Below are 16219 nucleotides of genomic sequence, written 5' to 3'. Positions count from 1 at the left end.
ATGTGGTGGAGACTTGGGTAAAGCCTGCAAGGGACTGCTATTGACCCACAATTTCTCTGAATTCTCTCAGTTTTTAAATAATTTTCCCTATCACACTAGTGTTTTAAAAATAACATTTTCATAAAATTCACAATTCAAAAAACAGACTCATTCCCTCATGCCAAGTAGCCCTGGAGAAGGAACACTCCAGTCAGTGGTGCAGCCCACACAGAGAGGCCTGGGATGTGGGATCTGAGGAACATGGCCCCTTCCCAGGAGGAGATAGCAGCAAGTCAATGTACACTCATTTATTATGTCAAACACTTGAGTGCTGGTAACAGACTCTAGAACTAAGGACACTGAAGTCAACATGACAGACCCAGGCTCTGCCATCATGAGAATAAAGCAACTGGCAGTGTGACCCTACGCCTGTCCTTGGATGGCATGGCACAGGGATAAGACAACAGAGCTGTGACTGTCAGATCCAACACTGTGAAGCAGGACCAAGGGGACTCCATGATATGGGGACGGGAGAAACACATAAGCACTAGAGGAACCTGTGCTGCTTGCTGCACTGTCAGACGGCACCTGAAGAAGTCTCTCTGTAAGGCAGATGGGCTCTCTAGAATAAAGGTTCTTTTGGGTAATGGTGAAGACCCTGAGTGCTAATGCACGATGTCTTCATGTGTGCCTCTGTGAGAAATACCCCCCAAGCCTTGGGTTCCTCCACCAGCTCCCACAGAGTAGAGTGGAAGTGGGAGCTGACACAGTGTGTTCTAGGAGTGGGGCTTGTGCATAAACCAAGCATTAAGGATGGCTAGCTAGCATGTGTAAGTTGCCCAGTCACAGTATCTCAAGCTCTATACTTGTTTGTATGATGACAGTCATTTTCAAACCAAGAATTAGAATGTCTTCAACACACAAAATGGACTATTATAAAGCTATAAAAGATTCAAACAGCTCTTAAACTACTTTTGGAAAAGACATTCATGAAATCATTTGCAAAATGCAGAACAGAACATACTGAGACTTATGCAAAAGGGGGTTATACACAGAGATTTATGTAAAGTTTTACATAAAAATCCTTCTTTACAGGCCATTGATAAAACTGGTTAGATCCAGGGATCCAGGGTTCAGAGTAGAGCATCTTCTCAATACACAAATTTTAGGGTTTCTACATTCTGAACCTGAAGTATACACAAGGACACAAAAGCTTGATGAGGGAGGGAGATAATTAAACTAGGCCACCCAGTCCGTGAAGAGGAGGAGAGGAAAGAATACATTGAAGTGGGCAGATCAGGCTCAAACCCATTGTGTAGCACCATGACATTCCCCAAGCCTCCATTTCCTCACTATAAGACCAAGAAAATCTCTACTGCCTGGGACTGTCTTGAGAATCAAAGTAAAATGACCAATGCAGTCTGACATTCTGCCACCTAAAGTCCTCAGATGCTTGTCTACAGTATACACTGTGTGCTTTAACTATTGGTTTCCCTTGAAATTCTGATTGCATCACTACTGCCTCCAAAGAGAGGCTATCCTCTTTGTCTTTCTGCCCTGACAGTGTAGGAAGAAACTGCCTTCAGTGACAAAGGAGCTTTATCAGCTCCTGTGGGGCTGAAAGGGGCCCAGAAGAATGGTATGATCCCTTTTTAAGAAAACCTATGCGGCACACTCCATTCCCCACTACTGACATTCCACGAGAGATCCTTTCCTCTCTTCAAAAGTTTGCACCAGTACAAACATCAGAGGAGAGAAGATGGAAAAATTCCCAAGCCAGGGGCTAATCTACCAGCAAAAGCTAAGAAATGGGCACCTGTAATCTATTTGGATTCACGGCCTATCTAGAAGGCCAAATTCTTCTTGCAACCTTTTGAAACAAAGTCTGGTTATAGACATAGACCTCCAGGTTAAGGAAGAAACTTTTTCCGACAGTTTTAAGCAAATACACAAAGATATAACAGTCAAACTGCAGCAAATCTGACCAGCCTAACTCTTGGAGACCAGAGTCTATATATAAGCCAGTGATGGGGACTATCCAGTGATTGCTTGCTGGAGCAATTTGTACTTTACTGCTCCCCTTTACTCCAATTTGTACCTGTCACCATTTACACCTGTCACCCAGGTTACATCTAAACAGCACTTCACTGTGGAAACAAGCCCAGAGCCAGGGTGAGTGGCTAAAAGTTACCCCACTGTTTGGTACCACTAGCTTTAAATTCTAAAGCTATTCTACCATTACAAAAACAGCCTAATTATAAAAAGACAACTGAGACCAAGACTGTGAGTCAGAAATCTGATGTCAAAAAGATTAAAAGACTGCCTTTAAATCATACACCTGTTTACTGAGGGCTGCCCTAGTATCATGTTGTTTCCCATAATCAATCCAAATTAAACGACAACAGCTCCAGCTGTTCACGCTAACGCTGAGAACAAATACCAGTCAATTGTCTTCCGGGAAAAACTGTGAGCAAAAACAGAAGCCAAAAGTGGCTATTCACCGTCTTGTAGATGTGCTCTGTGGGGCCAGCAAACTCCTGCTGTATCCTCTCCTCAAGGAAGTAGATCCGGAGCTTTAGATTGAAGTTCTCCTTCTTCAGCTCAGTGATTTGCTGCAAAGCAAGCACAGACCATTCATCTGGAGCACAGCACCTGCACCAAATGTCAACAAGAGCTTACCTTGGTTGCAATCATACCAATCCACCAGGGCAGCTGGTTCCCACAAACCACATGGAGGGCAATCTGAGCACCAAAATGAATGCGGAATAACAGAAATAAACAAGTAAAAAGAATGCATGACTCCATATCACTAGGAGAAGGGCCTGGGGATGGGGAAGGGGAGAAGAATGGAATGAGGATGAGGAGGATGGGGGTGGGATAGAATTAGGTGGAAGGAAAGAGGAATAGAGAGAAATGAAGAGGGAAAGGAGAAAAAACTCTTCAAGAGAAATCATTAATACATGTATAGGACAGTAACAGTCACTGTTACATAACTTTTACAGTAATAATGACTTCAGATTAGAACCATCATCACGTTAAATGGCATCAGAGGACACACCACCAAAGTGCAGAACATTCAAACTCAACAGATTGCCCACAAATGTCTTACTAGTAACAAAAAATGAGGGGCTTCACAATATGGAAATCTAGTAAATACCAACCTAATCAAGAAAGTATAACTATTATCACCACTGATAGATAAAACTTTGTCATGGGCCTCCTGAAATAAACCAGTGAGGGCAAACAATTCAGCTAAAGGACTCCAGTTTGCAGTCATTAACCCAAATTCCATCAAGGAGTCAATCAGAAGAATCTAAATTGATGGACTATGCAAAACAGTAGACCTAAATTCTTCAAAAGCCCTAATGACAATCTAGTACAAATGATAGGGGAAGACTTCTAAACAAACTGAGGTTACACAAACAAGACTGGGGAGCACAACAGAGGACTCTCAAACGTTTAAATATATGGCATATGGTGATGATAACTAAGGAAAAATGAGAAGGAACACTTGATTCTCTAGGAGACTGTCCTAACAAGGAGAATCCTACCAAAGCACATAGGGAGCGACATGGTGGTATCTGCAGCTAAGTAAGACTGCTGGGGGAGGAAGGAAGAGACAGCAAATGTAGACACTGACTGGTCAATCTACTATGATCTATAATTGCACAACTTTTCTCTGCCTTTGAAATTTGTCAAAATAAGGGGGTGGGGCTATTAAATAAGATGCTATTTACTGATAGGATAAAACTTTAGAGATGGGATACCTTTGGTGGGCCTGTGCAAAGGTGTACCCCTAAGAAATTATGCCACAAAACAGATCTAGAGGAAGAGCTTTACTCGGGGAGGGCAGAGTGAAAGTCATCTAGGAGTGGGGATATGAGGGAGAAATAGAGGCAGACATGCAGACAGACAGACAAGGAGACAGGGAAAGAGAATGAGACACATGGTAGAGAGGTCTGGGGTGGCTGGTGGCCCTTTATGTGCAGCACCTAATCTAGCGCAATTGGGCCAGGCAATGACTAGGGCTAAAGAGCAGTGAGAATAGCAGTTTACTAACATTCCCTAAGACTCTATTGTCTAAACAAGCATTGAGTCTCAGCTCTTAAGCTATACTGTATACATATTACAAGACCAAAGATCACACCAACAGTACCATAGCTGGGCTCCTATCCTGCTGGGACTCAAACAATCTGATCTGCCTGGTAGGCCCCACTGACTATGGGAAATAGCTGACATTCTGATTCCTTGATCCAGCATTCTGAGCAGGCTAACAAAAAGACTAGCCTAGCTCAAAGGAGACATTAACCTACACACTAAGTAACTTCCTACATCAAAACAACACCACTGTGCTTAAACGGCTAAATATTTTCAAAGTCCTCCCACCAACCTCACATTCTGCTTCTTTGCTTCATGCTTTAAATCTTTGCCTTGTTGGGGGATGGGGAATGCCTCTCCTCAGGACTGTAGTCAGGAGTAACAGAAGCACGGGCAGAAAAGACTTGAAAAGTGAGCATCTGGAAACACTAATGAAGGACTCCTCAGTGCTAAACTCAGTTTCTTACCATTCACTGATAACACTTAGGCATTTTTTTATAATTCACTGAAGTATTCACAAATGTGCAGCACATACCTTATGTATCATAAGAACCCTGTAAAAAGTTCATAAAGTCAAATTGTATGTAGTTACTTTAAATTTAATTTAAAAGTCAACAGTCTACAGTTAAGTAAATCATGGTATGTCCACTGATTGGAGTATTACAAAGACATAACAAAGAAAGGACAGTTGGTATACTCATATAAAATATCTCTAAGATATTAAATAGAAATGCTATGATATACAACATTATATATGGTAGGCTATTGCGTACACAAAGGAAGAGAGATGGTAAAATAGTAAAACAAGAAACGATGAGAGGGTGCATCATTCCACTTAGATGCTGAGCCTCTGCTTCTTTATCTCTAACACAGGAAGGATAAAATCAGTCTCAGAGGCTTCTCTGAGGAGAAAATTTGACTATATAAATACATACAACCTGGGCCTGGCGTAGTGGGCCACACTTGCAATCCCCCCATTCAGGAAGTTAATGAAGGAGGATAGTAAGGACTGGCACCCTGAACAACATGGTGACACTGTCTCAAACCACTTCCAATAAAAAAATGTAACACCATGTGCCTTGAAATGAGTCAGAAAAAGAATCAGCATAGAAATAATGTTTTAAAAGAGAACCAAAGTTGTAAAATGGAAACTGCAATAGTCAAAAAAGAACAACAGCCAAATGGGCTCAAAACAGACAAACCTAAACTCAAACCAACAGAAATCCAACAGGAAAAAACAGCAAAATGAAAACCTGAAAATCATTAATATAACCTGAGACAACATCCAAAACTCCAATGTTCATCAAAGTTTCTAAAATATTAAAAGATAAATAAGGGAAAGCGTATGTTTCAGAAAAAATACCCAAAGAAATAATTTAAAACATTCATTGTATTTGGATAATAGCACAGAACCTCACATCCAGACAATGGTGAACACCAGAGACAAAAGCAATGATTGAAAGCCTGAGAAATTTGACATATTACATATGGAGGTGGAGGTGAGGGCTTGGGGCAAGGATTCAAATGGTGACAGATCTATCCTATCTAAAGAGGCCAGGGGCATGGTAAACATTACAAGGCTGAAGGAAGCTGTCATGCAAGACGACATCCAGGAACCACACTGGGGAATGAAGGTAAAACAAGGCACTCTCAAATGTACGGAAATGATGACATTAATCAGTCACAGACCTCTCTAAAGGGAGCGACAGAGGAAGTTCTTCAGATTGAAAGGAAAGGATACCAAAGGAAGTGTAGAACCCTGGAAGTGGAAGAAAAGGAAATGTAAAGTGTTAATACCTGCATATTCCATTAGAGAAATTATTGAAATGAAAACCCACAAACTGTTCAAAATATATGTGACAGCTGAAGCAAAATCACAACATAGGCTGGAGAGACATGTCCAAGTATGTCAATATAAAAGATTTGAGAGAAAGACAATAGGGACACTTTTCACATCTTCCTTACAACGACATGGAAAGGGAAAGAGGGATGAGACATAAGAGAAAATGGAGGGAGAGAGGGAAGAGAAGGAAAGGGAAAGAGAGGGAGGGGAAAGAGGAAGAGAAAAGTCACATCCAAAGCAACCACTAAAATGTCAGATTTGAAGACAAACTATGCAGAGATCTTTTTAAAATATAATCAAATATATTTAAATGAACTATGTAAAGTACTTAAATGCTATAAAAGGAAGTTTAGAAAAATATTTTTTTTAATTTTATGTAAAAAATTAAATGTAAACTGAATGAATATATACCAGTTAAAATACAGAGACTATTAGAACACATTTGAAAGACAATTATGAAGCTGGTGACATGGCTAACAAGCCAGACAATGAGTCCAACCCTAGGACACACATAGAAGAAGATAAACAACTGCTAGTTTCCTTCAGAACTCCATACCCATGCCTATAGCGCGCGCACGCGCGCACACAGACACACACACACACACACACACACACACACACACACACACAGAGTAAATGTAATTTTTAAAAATACTAGTTGTGTGCTATATACAAGAAAGTTATACTACACACCTAAGGAGAGAAGTAAGTTAAATGTAGATGAGAGGAACTGCAGAGACAATTCATAGGTGAAGAACACTGGCTGTTCTTGAGGAGCAAGTTTGATTCCCAACACTCACATGCTGGCTCCAAACCACCTCTAATTCCAGTTCCAAGGGATTCAATTCCTTCTTCTGGCTTCCACAAACACTGTATGCACATGATGCACAGATATACAATCAGGCAGAACACTCAGATGCATAACATAAAAGTAAAAGTTAAAAAATTTTTAAGAGGGCTGGAGAGATGTCTCAGTGGTTAAGAGCACTGACTGCTCTTACAGAGGTCCTCAAATCCCAGCAACCACATGGTGCCTCACAACAATCTATAATAAGATCTAATGCCCTCTTCTGGTGTGTCTGAAGACAGCTATACTGTACTTATACATATATAATAAATAAATAAATCTTAAAAAAATTTTAAGAGAGAAGAAAATACAGTATGTGAACCCTAAATACAAGAAAGCTAATATAATCTCAAAGCAAAGACTCAGTCAAGAACAAGACAAATGCTAAAGGTGATTAAAGAAAAAAAATCCCAAGCTCAGCACTGCAGTGTCAGATTCATTGTTGAATGGAAGGAGAAATGCACAAATCAGTTACAACTGGAGATATCAATGCTCCCATCTCATTAATCCAGAAGAAAAAAAAATAGAACAAAAGTCAGGAAAAATGCAGAGGAACTTTGAACAATACTATCAACCAGAAAGGTCTAACTTACATTCAAAAGATGCTACCTAGACACTCAAGTAAGCAGGGATTTTTGTCAAGATATTCTAGGTAACAAAACAAACGTTAACACACTTAGAAGCACACCAAAGCCAAGCCACACTCTGTGACCATAGTGCAATTACAACAAATGTCAGGAACTAAAAAGGGCAGTGAAAAATTCTTAAATGCTTAGACATTAAGCAACACACTTCTAAGCAGTCCATGCATGGATCAAAGAGGAAGCTTCTGGGGAAATTAGAAGATACTCTGAATTAAACAAACACACAAATATGATGTATTTAAAAGCTGAACACAGTGACATCAATACTGAGGAAGGAAACTCTGTTGTCAAAAACCTTAGCAAAGAAAGGTCTGAGGTCATCAACCGAGGCCACTACCTCAGAAGTCAGAAGAGGAGCAAATAAACCCAAAGAAAGAAAGTTAAGGACAGCATAGATACAAGGCTAGAAATCAGTGAGATAGAAAGGGGAGAAAACGAGCTTAAAATCTACTTCTTTCAAATTACCAATGAAACTTACAAATCTCTAGAAATAAAATTGGAGAAAAATAAAACACAAACCAACGTAAAGCACGAAAGAGCCTGGGGGGGAGTGTAGTCCAGAACCCGTTAGGTTAGCATGCATCAGCCCCAAGGTTTACTCCCCAGTCCTCAAAGGAGAAAAAGAAAAAGGAAAAAGGATAAACTACAGCAAATCACACAGACTCTACAATCATTAAAAGGATAACATGTCCATCTGCAACTCTCTGCCCAGACAGCAGAGAGCAAGCCCAACAAACTCACCAAAGGAAAACAATGATATACCTGTCTTCAAAACTGGATTTGTTCTTGAAGCCACACACGGGCTGAGGAGGTTAAGTCCATTGGTAGAGTGCTTGCCTCACATGCATGAACACCTGGGTTCAGTCCCTTGTACCAAATAAACCAGGCATGATGGCCCAGAACTTAATGCCAACCCTCTAGAGGCAAAGGCAGGAAGACCACAACTTCAGAATCACTCTTTAGTACATGGTAGGTTCTGGGCCAACCTTGGGCTATGAAAGACCCTGCCTCAAAGAGAGAGGGAGAGGGAGAAGGGCAGGGGGAGAAAATGAATAAATACAACTGTTGATAATTTCAGTAGTGACAAATAATTAAATGAAAAGCAATACCAGCAAAACCAGCTCTTTTCAACTTCTTCTAGGAATGGCAGGTTGCAGATCTTTCCCACCTGACTTTGTAAGAACAAACTACTCTTCCAAAAGCAGACAGAAAAGTTACAGAAAAACTACAGTCTAAATCCTTCATTAGCAAAAAGCTGTAATACTTCGCTGAAGATAAGACACTGAATGAGTGCAAATATTGCTACATCGTTACAATGACCCCACCAATGCAGGCTGAGTCACTGTTCCTGTCAGTCCACATAAGCTGCCACACTAACAAACCAAAGAATCAAAAACAATATCATCACATCAATCATATCAGCACATGCAGGAAAAAAACAAAAAAAAACCCAACTGCCATTTGTGGCAGAGGTAATCAACTTAAGTGAAGACTTTTAACAAATTCCGGGATTATAAGATTCTGTTTAACAAAGTATCAATTCTCTTGAAATTTACTTAAAGATTTAACACAAATCCAATGAAAATACTAGGGAGATTTTTGTAAAACCAAGCAAGTTGATTATAAAGTTTCCTTGAAACAGATGAATTGAAGCCCTCTTGAAAGAGAAGAATTCTATGAGAAGATGGCAGGAAATACTGAAAGAAGTCCTTCAAACATGGCCACCTGAGTTCTCTCATCCTTCAAACATGGCCACCTGAGTTCTCTCATCCTTCCAAACATGGCCACATGAGTTCTCTCATCCCTTCTAAACATGGCCACCTGAGTTCTCTCATCCCTTCTATACATGGCCACCTGAGTTCTCTCATCCTTTCCAAACATGGCCACCTGAGTTCTCTCATCCTTTCCAAACATGGCCACCTGAGTTCTCTCATCCCTTCTAAACATGGCCACCTGAGTTCTCTCATCCTTTCCAAACATGGCCACCTGAGTTCTCTCATCCCTTCTAAACATGGCCACCTGAGTTCTCTCATGTAAGTGACAACAATTACAGGATAAAGGCAGCTGCTGAGATGGCTCAGCAGCTAAGCATGTCTGCCACCAAGGCTCACAACCCAAGTTTATTCCCTAGAACCCAGACAATAGAAGGAAAAAACTGTCAGAATCCTCTGACCTCCACACATGCACTAGGGTGCACACTCCCCATGCACATACAACGGGTGGATGGATGGATGGATGGATGGATGGATGGATGGATGGATGGATGGATAGATAGATAGATAGATAGATAGATAGATAGATAGATAGATGAATGTGTGAAAAGGAGAAAGTTCCTTTTAACAAAGTGTATAAAAGCTGAATATCCTTTTATGAAAAAACTTGCCTTGACCTAAATTACACCTTAAACAGTAGTCGATTTAAGTTAGCCCACAGATCTAACTGAAACACATAAAATGATGTGATTTTCTTTTTTTTAGAAAAAACATAAAAGAAAATTGTTGGGCCCTAGAACAAGGGAAACAGTTCTTTAGATATAACACTGAAGGCGTGATCCACAACAGAAAAAAAAAATCAATAAATTGGGCTTCATGAAAATTTAATACTTGCTCTGAAAAGCAGTGCTGAGAATGAAAAGACAAGCTGCACTCTGGGAGAAAATATTTGCATATCATGTATCTATATAGGAATTATATCCAGAATACATAATAGTTCTCCAAATGTAATTGTAAGAAAACAACCAAAAACCCAATTTTTCTTGGAGGAAAAATAGGCATAAGATTTGAGCAGAAAGTTCACAGCAGAAGATATGCAGATGGTAAATAGGCACACACACACAAAAATTTCAACATCCTTAGCTTTTAGGGAAATACAAAATAAAACTATAACGAGAAGCACATCTATTGCAAGGGCTAAAACTATTTTTTAATTGACAACAGCAAATGCAGACGGAAATGAGAAGCAAGCATTATTGTCACTCTATTTGTGGGATGCAAAATGGAACAGTTACACCAATTAAGAGTTTGGCAGTTTCTGACCAAACCCGACATTTACCAATGACTGCATTCATGCCTATTCCCTCTAAAGAAGTGAAAACCTATGCTCACAACAAAACCTGAAAACAAGGGGTTACTGGAGCTTTATTTTTAAGCATCAAAAGCTGGGAAGAGGTCAAACGTCCTTCAAAACCCTAATGGACGAAAAATACAGCAATAACCAAAACAGCATCAGCAGCTTCAGTACGCAGACCATGAGTGGCTTTCAAGGACAGGCCACCAGAAAGAAGCCTTTCCCAAACAGTACATTAATACATGCTTCCATGTATGCAATATTCCAGGAAAAGCAAAATTATAGGAATGTAGAAAACAGAACATTCGTTGTCAGAGCTTTGTGGCAGAGAGAGTGCTTGACCACAGAGACAACACAGGGGATTTTTTTTTTCTTTTACTATGGAACTGTTGTACATGCTAACTGTGGTGATGGTTACTAAAGCTTAGAACTATACACTTAGAAACATACACAAACATTAAAAAACCTATAATCACATATATCTTAGTTTTCAGTATTAGTTTCAGAAACATAAGTCAAAATCCACCCAACACTTAAAACTGGTCACATTTATTTTATATACATTACATTTCAATGAAGTTGAATAAGGTAGGCCTTGTCTATATTGTGAATTCCAGGCCAGCCAGGACTACAGGGAAAAAATGCTGTGGTATACTATTCTTTTTTTATGTGAGTAGTGTTTGTATATGAATATTACATGTGTATACATATACATGTCACTATGCATGCATGTACACAGAGACTGAAGAGGGCACCATATATTTCTACTACTCTGCCTATTCTTTTGAGAAGGGTCTCTCCCTAAACCTGGACTCAGACAGAACAAAACCCAGCAAGCCACAATGATGTTCCTATTTCTGCTCACCTGGGTTACAGGCATGTATAAGACACCTAGTTATATAGGTACAAACTCTGGTTCTCATGACTGTCAGTAAATGTTATCGCCCACTGAGCAATCTCCATACCCCACATATGCTATTCTTTCTAACAAATATAGTTTTAGGGTTGGATAAATGAAAAGTATATTCTATATAGTTTTTAAAATTTCTACCCTTGTTCTCTTGTTAATAATACTTAGGGCTTCAATTTTGTGGCTAACAAGAATAGCGTAAGAAACAATTGGAAGGTTCATTAAAGCTCCTTTTAAATGTTTTAAGAAAGTAACACGTAAAACATTTATTCAAACAAAAGTCTATCGTGCCAGATGCTTCCTATAAAGAGAAACCTTATTCTATTACTCTGCTACAATAAAATATTTATGGCAGTTGCTGAGAATGCTCACATTGTACATAAAACTAAAATTCTTAACAACAGTTGAAAGAATACTTGTCCTATTTATAAAGAAATGTTTTTAAAAAGCAAAGAGAAAAGCAAATATGCCTTTGTAAGGTCATGCAAATGTCAAAAAAGACCCAAATGAATAAAATTTGACACAACACCATCTTTCCAGCCAGCTGGCCAGATGGCCAGTCAGTTCTCTGTCTAGCTTCACTTCCCGCAAGTTTTCTCGGGCTGGACTGATGACTCTCGTGGTGCTTTCGTACCCCCTCTGTTCTCCTTAGCAACACTGCACTGACCACTAGTCATCCACCTTACCTCTGTTGGGAGAGAAAACATCTCATGCATATTTGTATGAACAGAAGAGGGAACACTGGGCAAATGCTTGTGTCAAGGAAAGACCTCTTCAGTTAGAAAGATCCGCTCATGCCACTCTTCTGCCTAAACCCTTCATTGTTTTGTTGGTGGGGGTGATGGTGGTGGTGGTGTCTGTCTTTGGTTTTCCCATCATAAGTACACTCCCAAAGTGCTATATAATCTCGCTCATGACACATCTGGGATCATCATCTGCCCTGTTCACAATGGCCCAGCCTCATTGGCCTCCTTTCTGGTCCTCAACCCTCAGAGCTCTTCTGTCTCATCCTTTCCACCTGAGCTTCAGCATCATGGTCAAAGGGTAAGACCTCAAGTGGCCTCATCTCATCGAGCCACCAAGTCATATTCTGCCACAGCGAGAACTCTTCACAATCTACATTCATCTTACTTATTCACATGTTTCTTCTTCATGTTCATTATGCAAATTTAATCCACTTCTGTGGACCAGGACCTAATCAATTCCTCAGATTTAAGCACTGTGTCAAGAACAAGTAGGCACTCAACCAGCATTTAAGTGAATAAATAAATTAATAAACAAATGTTTATTCTGCCTGTGAGTCTCGGTTCTTCCATCTCTAAAAATGGGCCAGTATAAGAAATATAAGAACTTACCATAGTGTAGGAATTTAAACACATTAGGGGCTGCGAGATGGCTCAATGAGTAAAAATGCTTGTTATAGAAGACCCTAGAATTCATGTAAATCCAGATTCAGTAGAACCTATGTACACCCATATGATTGAGAAGGAGATGGAAACAGAAGAAGCCCAGGAAGTTCCTAGGCCAGGTAGTCTGGAATAAACAGTGAAAAACAACAACAACAAAAAACAAAAAACAAAAAAAAAACCCACCAACAACAACACGGTAAACAAGGTAAAGAGGCGAGGCAACACTTAGGTTAATTTGACTTTCATGTACACACACCATGGTGCACAAATGCCTATAGTCATGAACACTCACTCTCACACACACACACACACACACATTTGCACAGACACACTTGCATACACATATAATATATGCACACTTGCTCTCATACGTGCACACATCAAATATACAAAGAGAGGGAAAGAGATTTTACAGGAAAGAATTCAAAGTACATTAATGTTTTCCCTGTGCATATTTTCCTCTCTATGATAAACAAATTCAAGGAGGAAAAGTAAAACCTGGATGTGGAAGAACTGAAAACTGCTTACCACGCAAGAGGAATAAACACTCCCAAATATAAAACCCACCAAATATGACATAGAAACATAGTGCTCAAAAGTAATCTAACACCAGGACTGTGTCTGCGGCGTTCCAGCCCTTCGAAGCCTTCAGCTCACATTGCTAGGAACTGCAGTCATCTGAAATGAGAGGTTCCCATTTGCAAGATCTGCCTCTGGGAGACACTGGCTCCCACCTGCTCCCATTCCCCATCAAAAGCCTTGGCTGGCTGCAAGCCCCACCCAAAGGAAAAGAAAAACAAAAGCCACTGCACAGAAATAATGGTGATGTTGATGATTAGGATGATGAGCAGGAACGACAAGGACGACCACTACAAGGCCCACCTCAGCAGAAACCTAAGCAAAGTATATCTCCTCTTCTCACTGCTTCCTGGCCTGCCAGGCCTCCCAAGCAAAAGCTCACTCTAAAATGTCATTCTTCCAAGACAAGGGCTCCGGGGTCACAGAAAGCACTCTGCTGCTGTGTCTGACTTGTGTGACCTTGGGAAGATTTTTTAACATCTTTGAGTCACTGTTGGCTCATCTATAAAATGAGGATAAAATCAATTACCTTGAAGGGATGTTGTGACAACTAAATGAGCTAAGCACCTGGCAAAGCCTAGCACTTAGCAATCGGTAAACAGTGCAGAGCTTTTAAAGGAGCCATTTCTCACTGCAGCCCTCCATAAGCACAGCTTTGGGTTATCATTTTTTTTTTACCCTCTTTGCATGTCTAAATACTGTCATACCTCACCAAGACATAACGAAGCCCATGCACTCTTGCCTCCCAAACTTCATCTCTGGTGAGCAATAGTGTGTATAAGAATGTTCTGCCAACAGCAGCCAAATGAGTTAGTGAAATGAGGGGGATGCTTTGGAATTTGTTTCCGATGCCAATACACTCCCTGGAGTCTTCAAACCATCAAGAACACTTTCCTCGGCAAACGCTATTTATTCACAAACAAAACTGCAGCAGTAATATCATTTTAAAGCTGGATTCTAGCCGAGTATGGTAGCTCACGCCAACAGCCCCAGTACGTGGGCATCTGACGCTAGATGATCACAGTGAGCTAAAAGCCAGTTTGGGCAACATACTGAGTCCAAGGCCAGCTGTGGGACTACAGAGGGAAAAGAAAAAAACCTGTCTCAAAACAAAAAAAAAAAAAAAAAAAAAAAAAAATTGAGGGCCAAAGAGATGGCTCAGTGGTTAGGGACATGCACTGTTCTTCGAAAAGATCTGTGTTTGATTCCTGGCACCCGCATGAGGCAGCTCACAGATGACTCCAACTCAGGAAGGATCCCATACCTCTGGCCTCTTTGAGTACATACCCACATGTTCCTATCCCTACACACAGACACATATACATACAAATACAATTTAAATAAAATTATATCTAAATAAGAAGCTGGATAAAATAACTGGATAGGATCTGGAACACAACCACCCCAGCAGACAGTTCTCTGCCTCTGATCTTAAACAAACACTGACAGCATCACAACAGTTGAGTTTGTAGATGTTATTGCTTTCACATTATAGAACACCTGAGGTATGGCTTATGTTGCTGCGAAGCTAAACATTATTATCACTTTAAGACTGTATATAGATATTTTGCCTACATATGTGTCTGTGTACTACATGTGTGCTAATTATCACTTTAAAAGACTAAACTATGACTGGGGAGATAACTCAGTCAGCAAAATGCTTGCTTGTCATGCAAATGGAAAGTCTGATTCCAGCACCCATTTTCAAAAGCCAAGGGTGGCAGTGTAAGTCAACAATCCTAGGACTAAGAAGGTAAAGACTGGAGAATTCCTAGCACTTGCTAGCTGTATCAGTAAGCTCCAAGATAAGTGAGAGTTCTCTTTCAAAACAGATGGTGCAGATTGAAAATGATATTTCATGTTGACCTCTGACCTCTACTTACACACATAAGCACACTCATGCACACACACGAAGACTACATGGAGTCTCACTGACTTGAGTGAGAGTCAATTACTCAGCATTACTCTACTGAGCGTTCACTCGTTTCATTGCACTGTGGTAAGAAGTGTACAGCCTTCAGAACCTAAGAGATAAGGTCTAAATTGAAACCAGCCTCACAGGCAAGTCATTTCAACTTTGCAACCTCCATTTCCTCATTTATGAAATAGCCTCAAAACAAGCATGCTTCAAAGAGTCAAGGAGACGACAAATGTAAAATGTAATTTCCCTTGTTCCCAATTTTTCACAATTATACACAATGTGGCAACAAATACCTTCATGAACAGAGATTTTTTTTTTCTTTCCCTGCCAGTGGGTTGGTTGTTTAGGATAAATTCCCCCAAAATGGATTATTGGGCTCAAGAGTAATTTTATTTTTATTACCATCAAAATCTCTTTCCAAATGGCCTTCAAAAAGATTGTAAAAATTTACACTGCCCAGCCAACCATCTGGCCAGGTTTTTGGAGGGCATGGCCAGGACATGCAGAAGTATGGAAACTCCAAAGGCTCAATCCAGGCTTTGTCACTCCACAAACCCCTGTGCCCAAAAATTAGCACTCGAAACCCAAACTTGACTCTCAGACACTGCAAAGACACCATATCGTCCAGGTAACTCCACAGAGAGTGGCTGTAACTATCATTTTACAGCTCTGGGTTGGCCACTTCCACTCGTCTGTATTCGCCCAGACTCTTCTTCCTCTCCTACACCCCAAACTCTTTCCTGAGCTCCCACTCTTAGCCCCTCCGTGTCTGCAATTCTGCTTTTCCTCCTGTGACTCTGGTTCTGCAGGCCCATCCTATTATAATCTGTCTCCCTCTCCCTGTGTTATCTCCATTCATTTTATTAACAACTACCATAGAGCAACCTATCTCTTGAAGAACTTATATGCTTCACTGTCTCACC

The 16219-nt window shown here is 40.3% G+C and overlaps 1 protein-coding gene across 1 annotated transcript in view; it reads right to left on the bottom strand.

Moving 5' to 3' along the window:
• Cdk5rap2 (CDK5 regulatory subunit associated protein 2) overlaps nt 1–16219 on the bottom strand; it is a 171848-nt gene that overhangs the window by 140281 nt on the left and 15348 nt on the right. Inside the window, exon 4 of the mRNA XM_032902842.1 lies at nt 2481–2591. Within this exon, the coding sequence (XP_032758733.1) occupies nt 2481–2591 (111 nt within the window). The remainder of the gene's footprint in view (nt 1–2480; nt 2592–16219) is intronic.

Source organism: Rattus rattus, chromosome 1, assembly GCF_011064425.1.
Source record: "Rattus rattus isolate New Zealand chromosome 1, Rrattus_CSIRO_v1, whole genome shotgun sequence".
Classification (NCBI taxonomy): domain Eukaryota; kingdom Metazoa; phylum Chordata; class Mammalia; order Rodentia; family Muridae; genus Rattus; species Rattus rattus.
The sequence above is the reverse complement of the archived record's forward strand: the minus strand, read 5'-3'. Positions and strand labels throughout refer to the sequence as shown.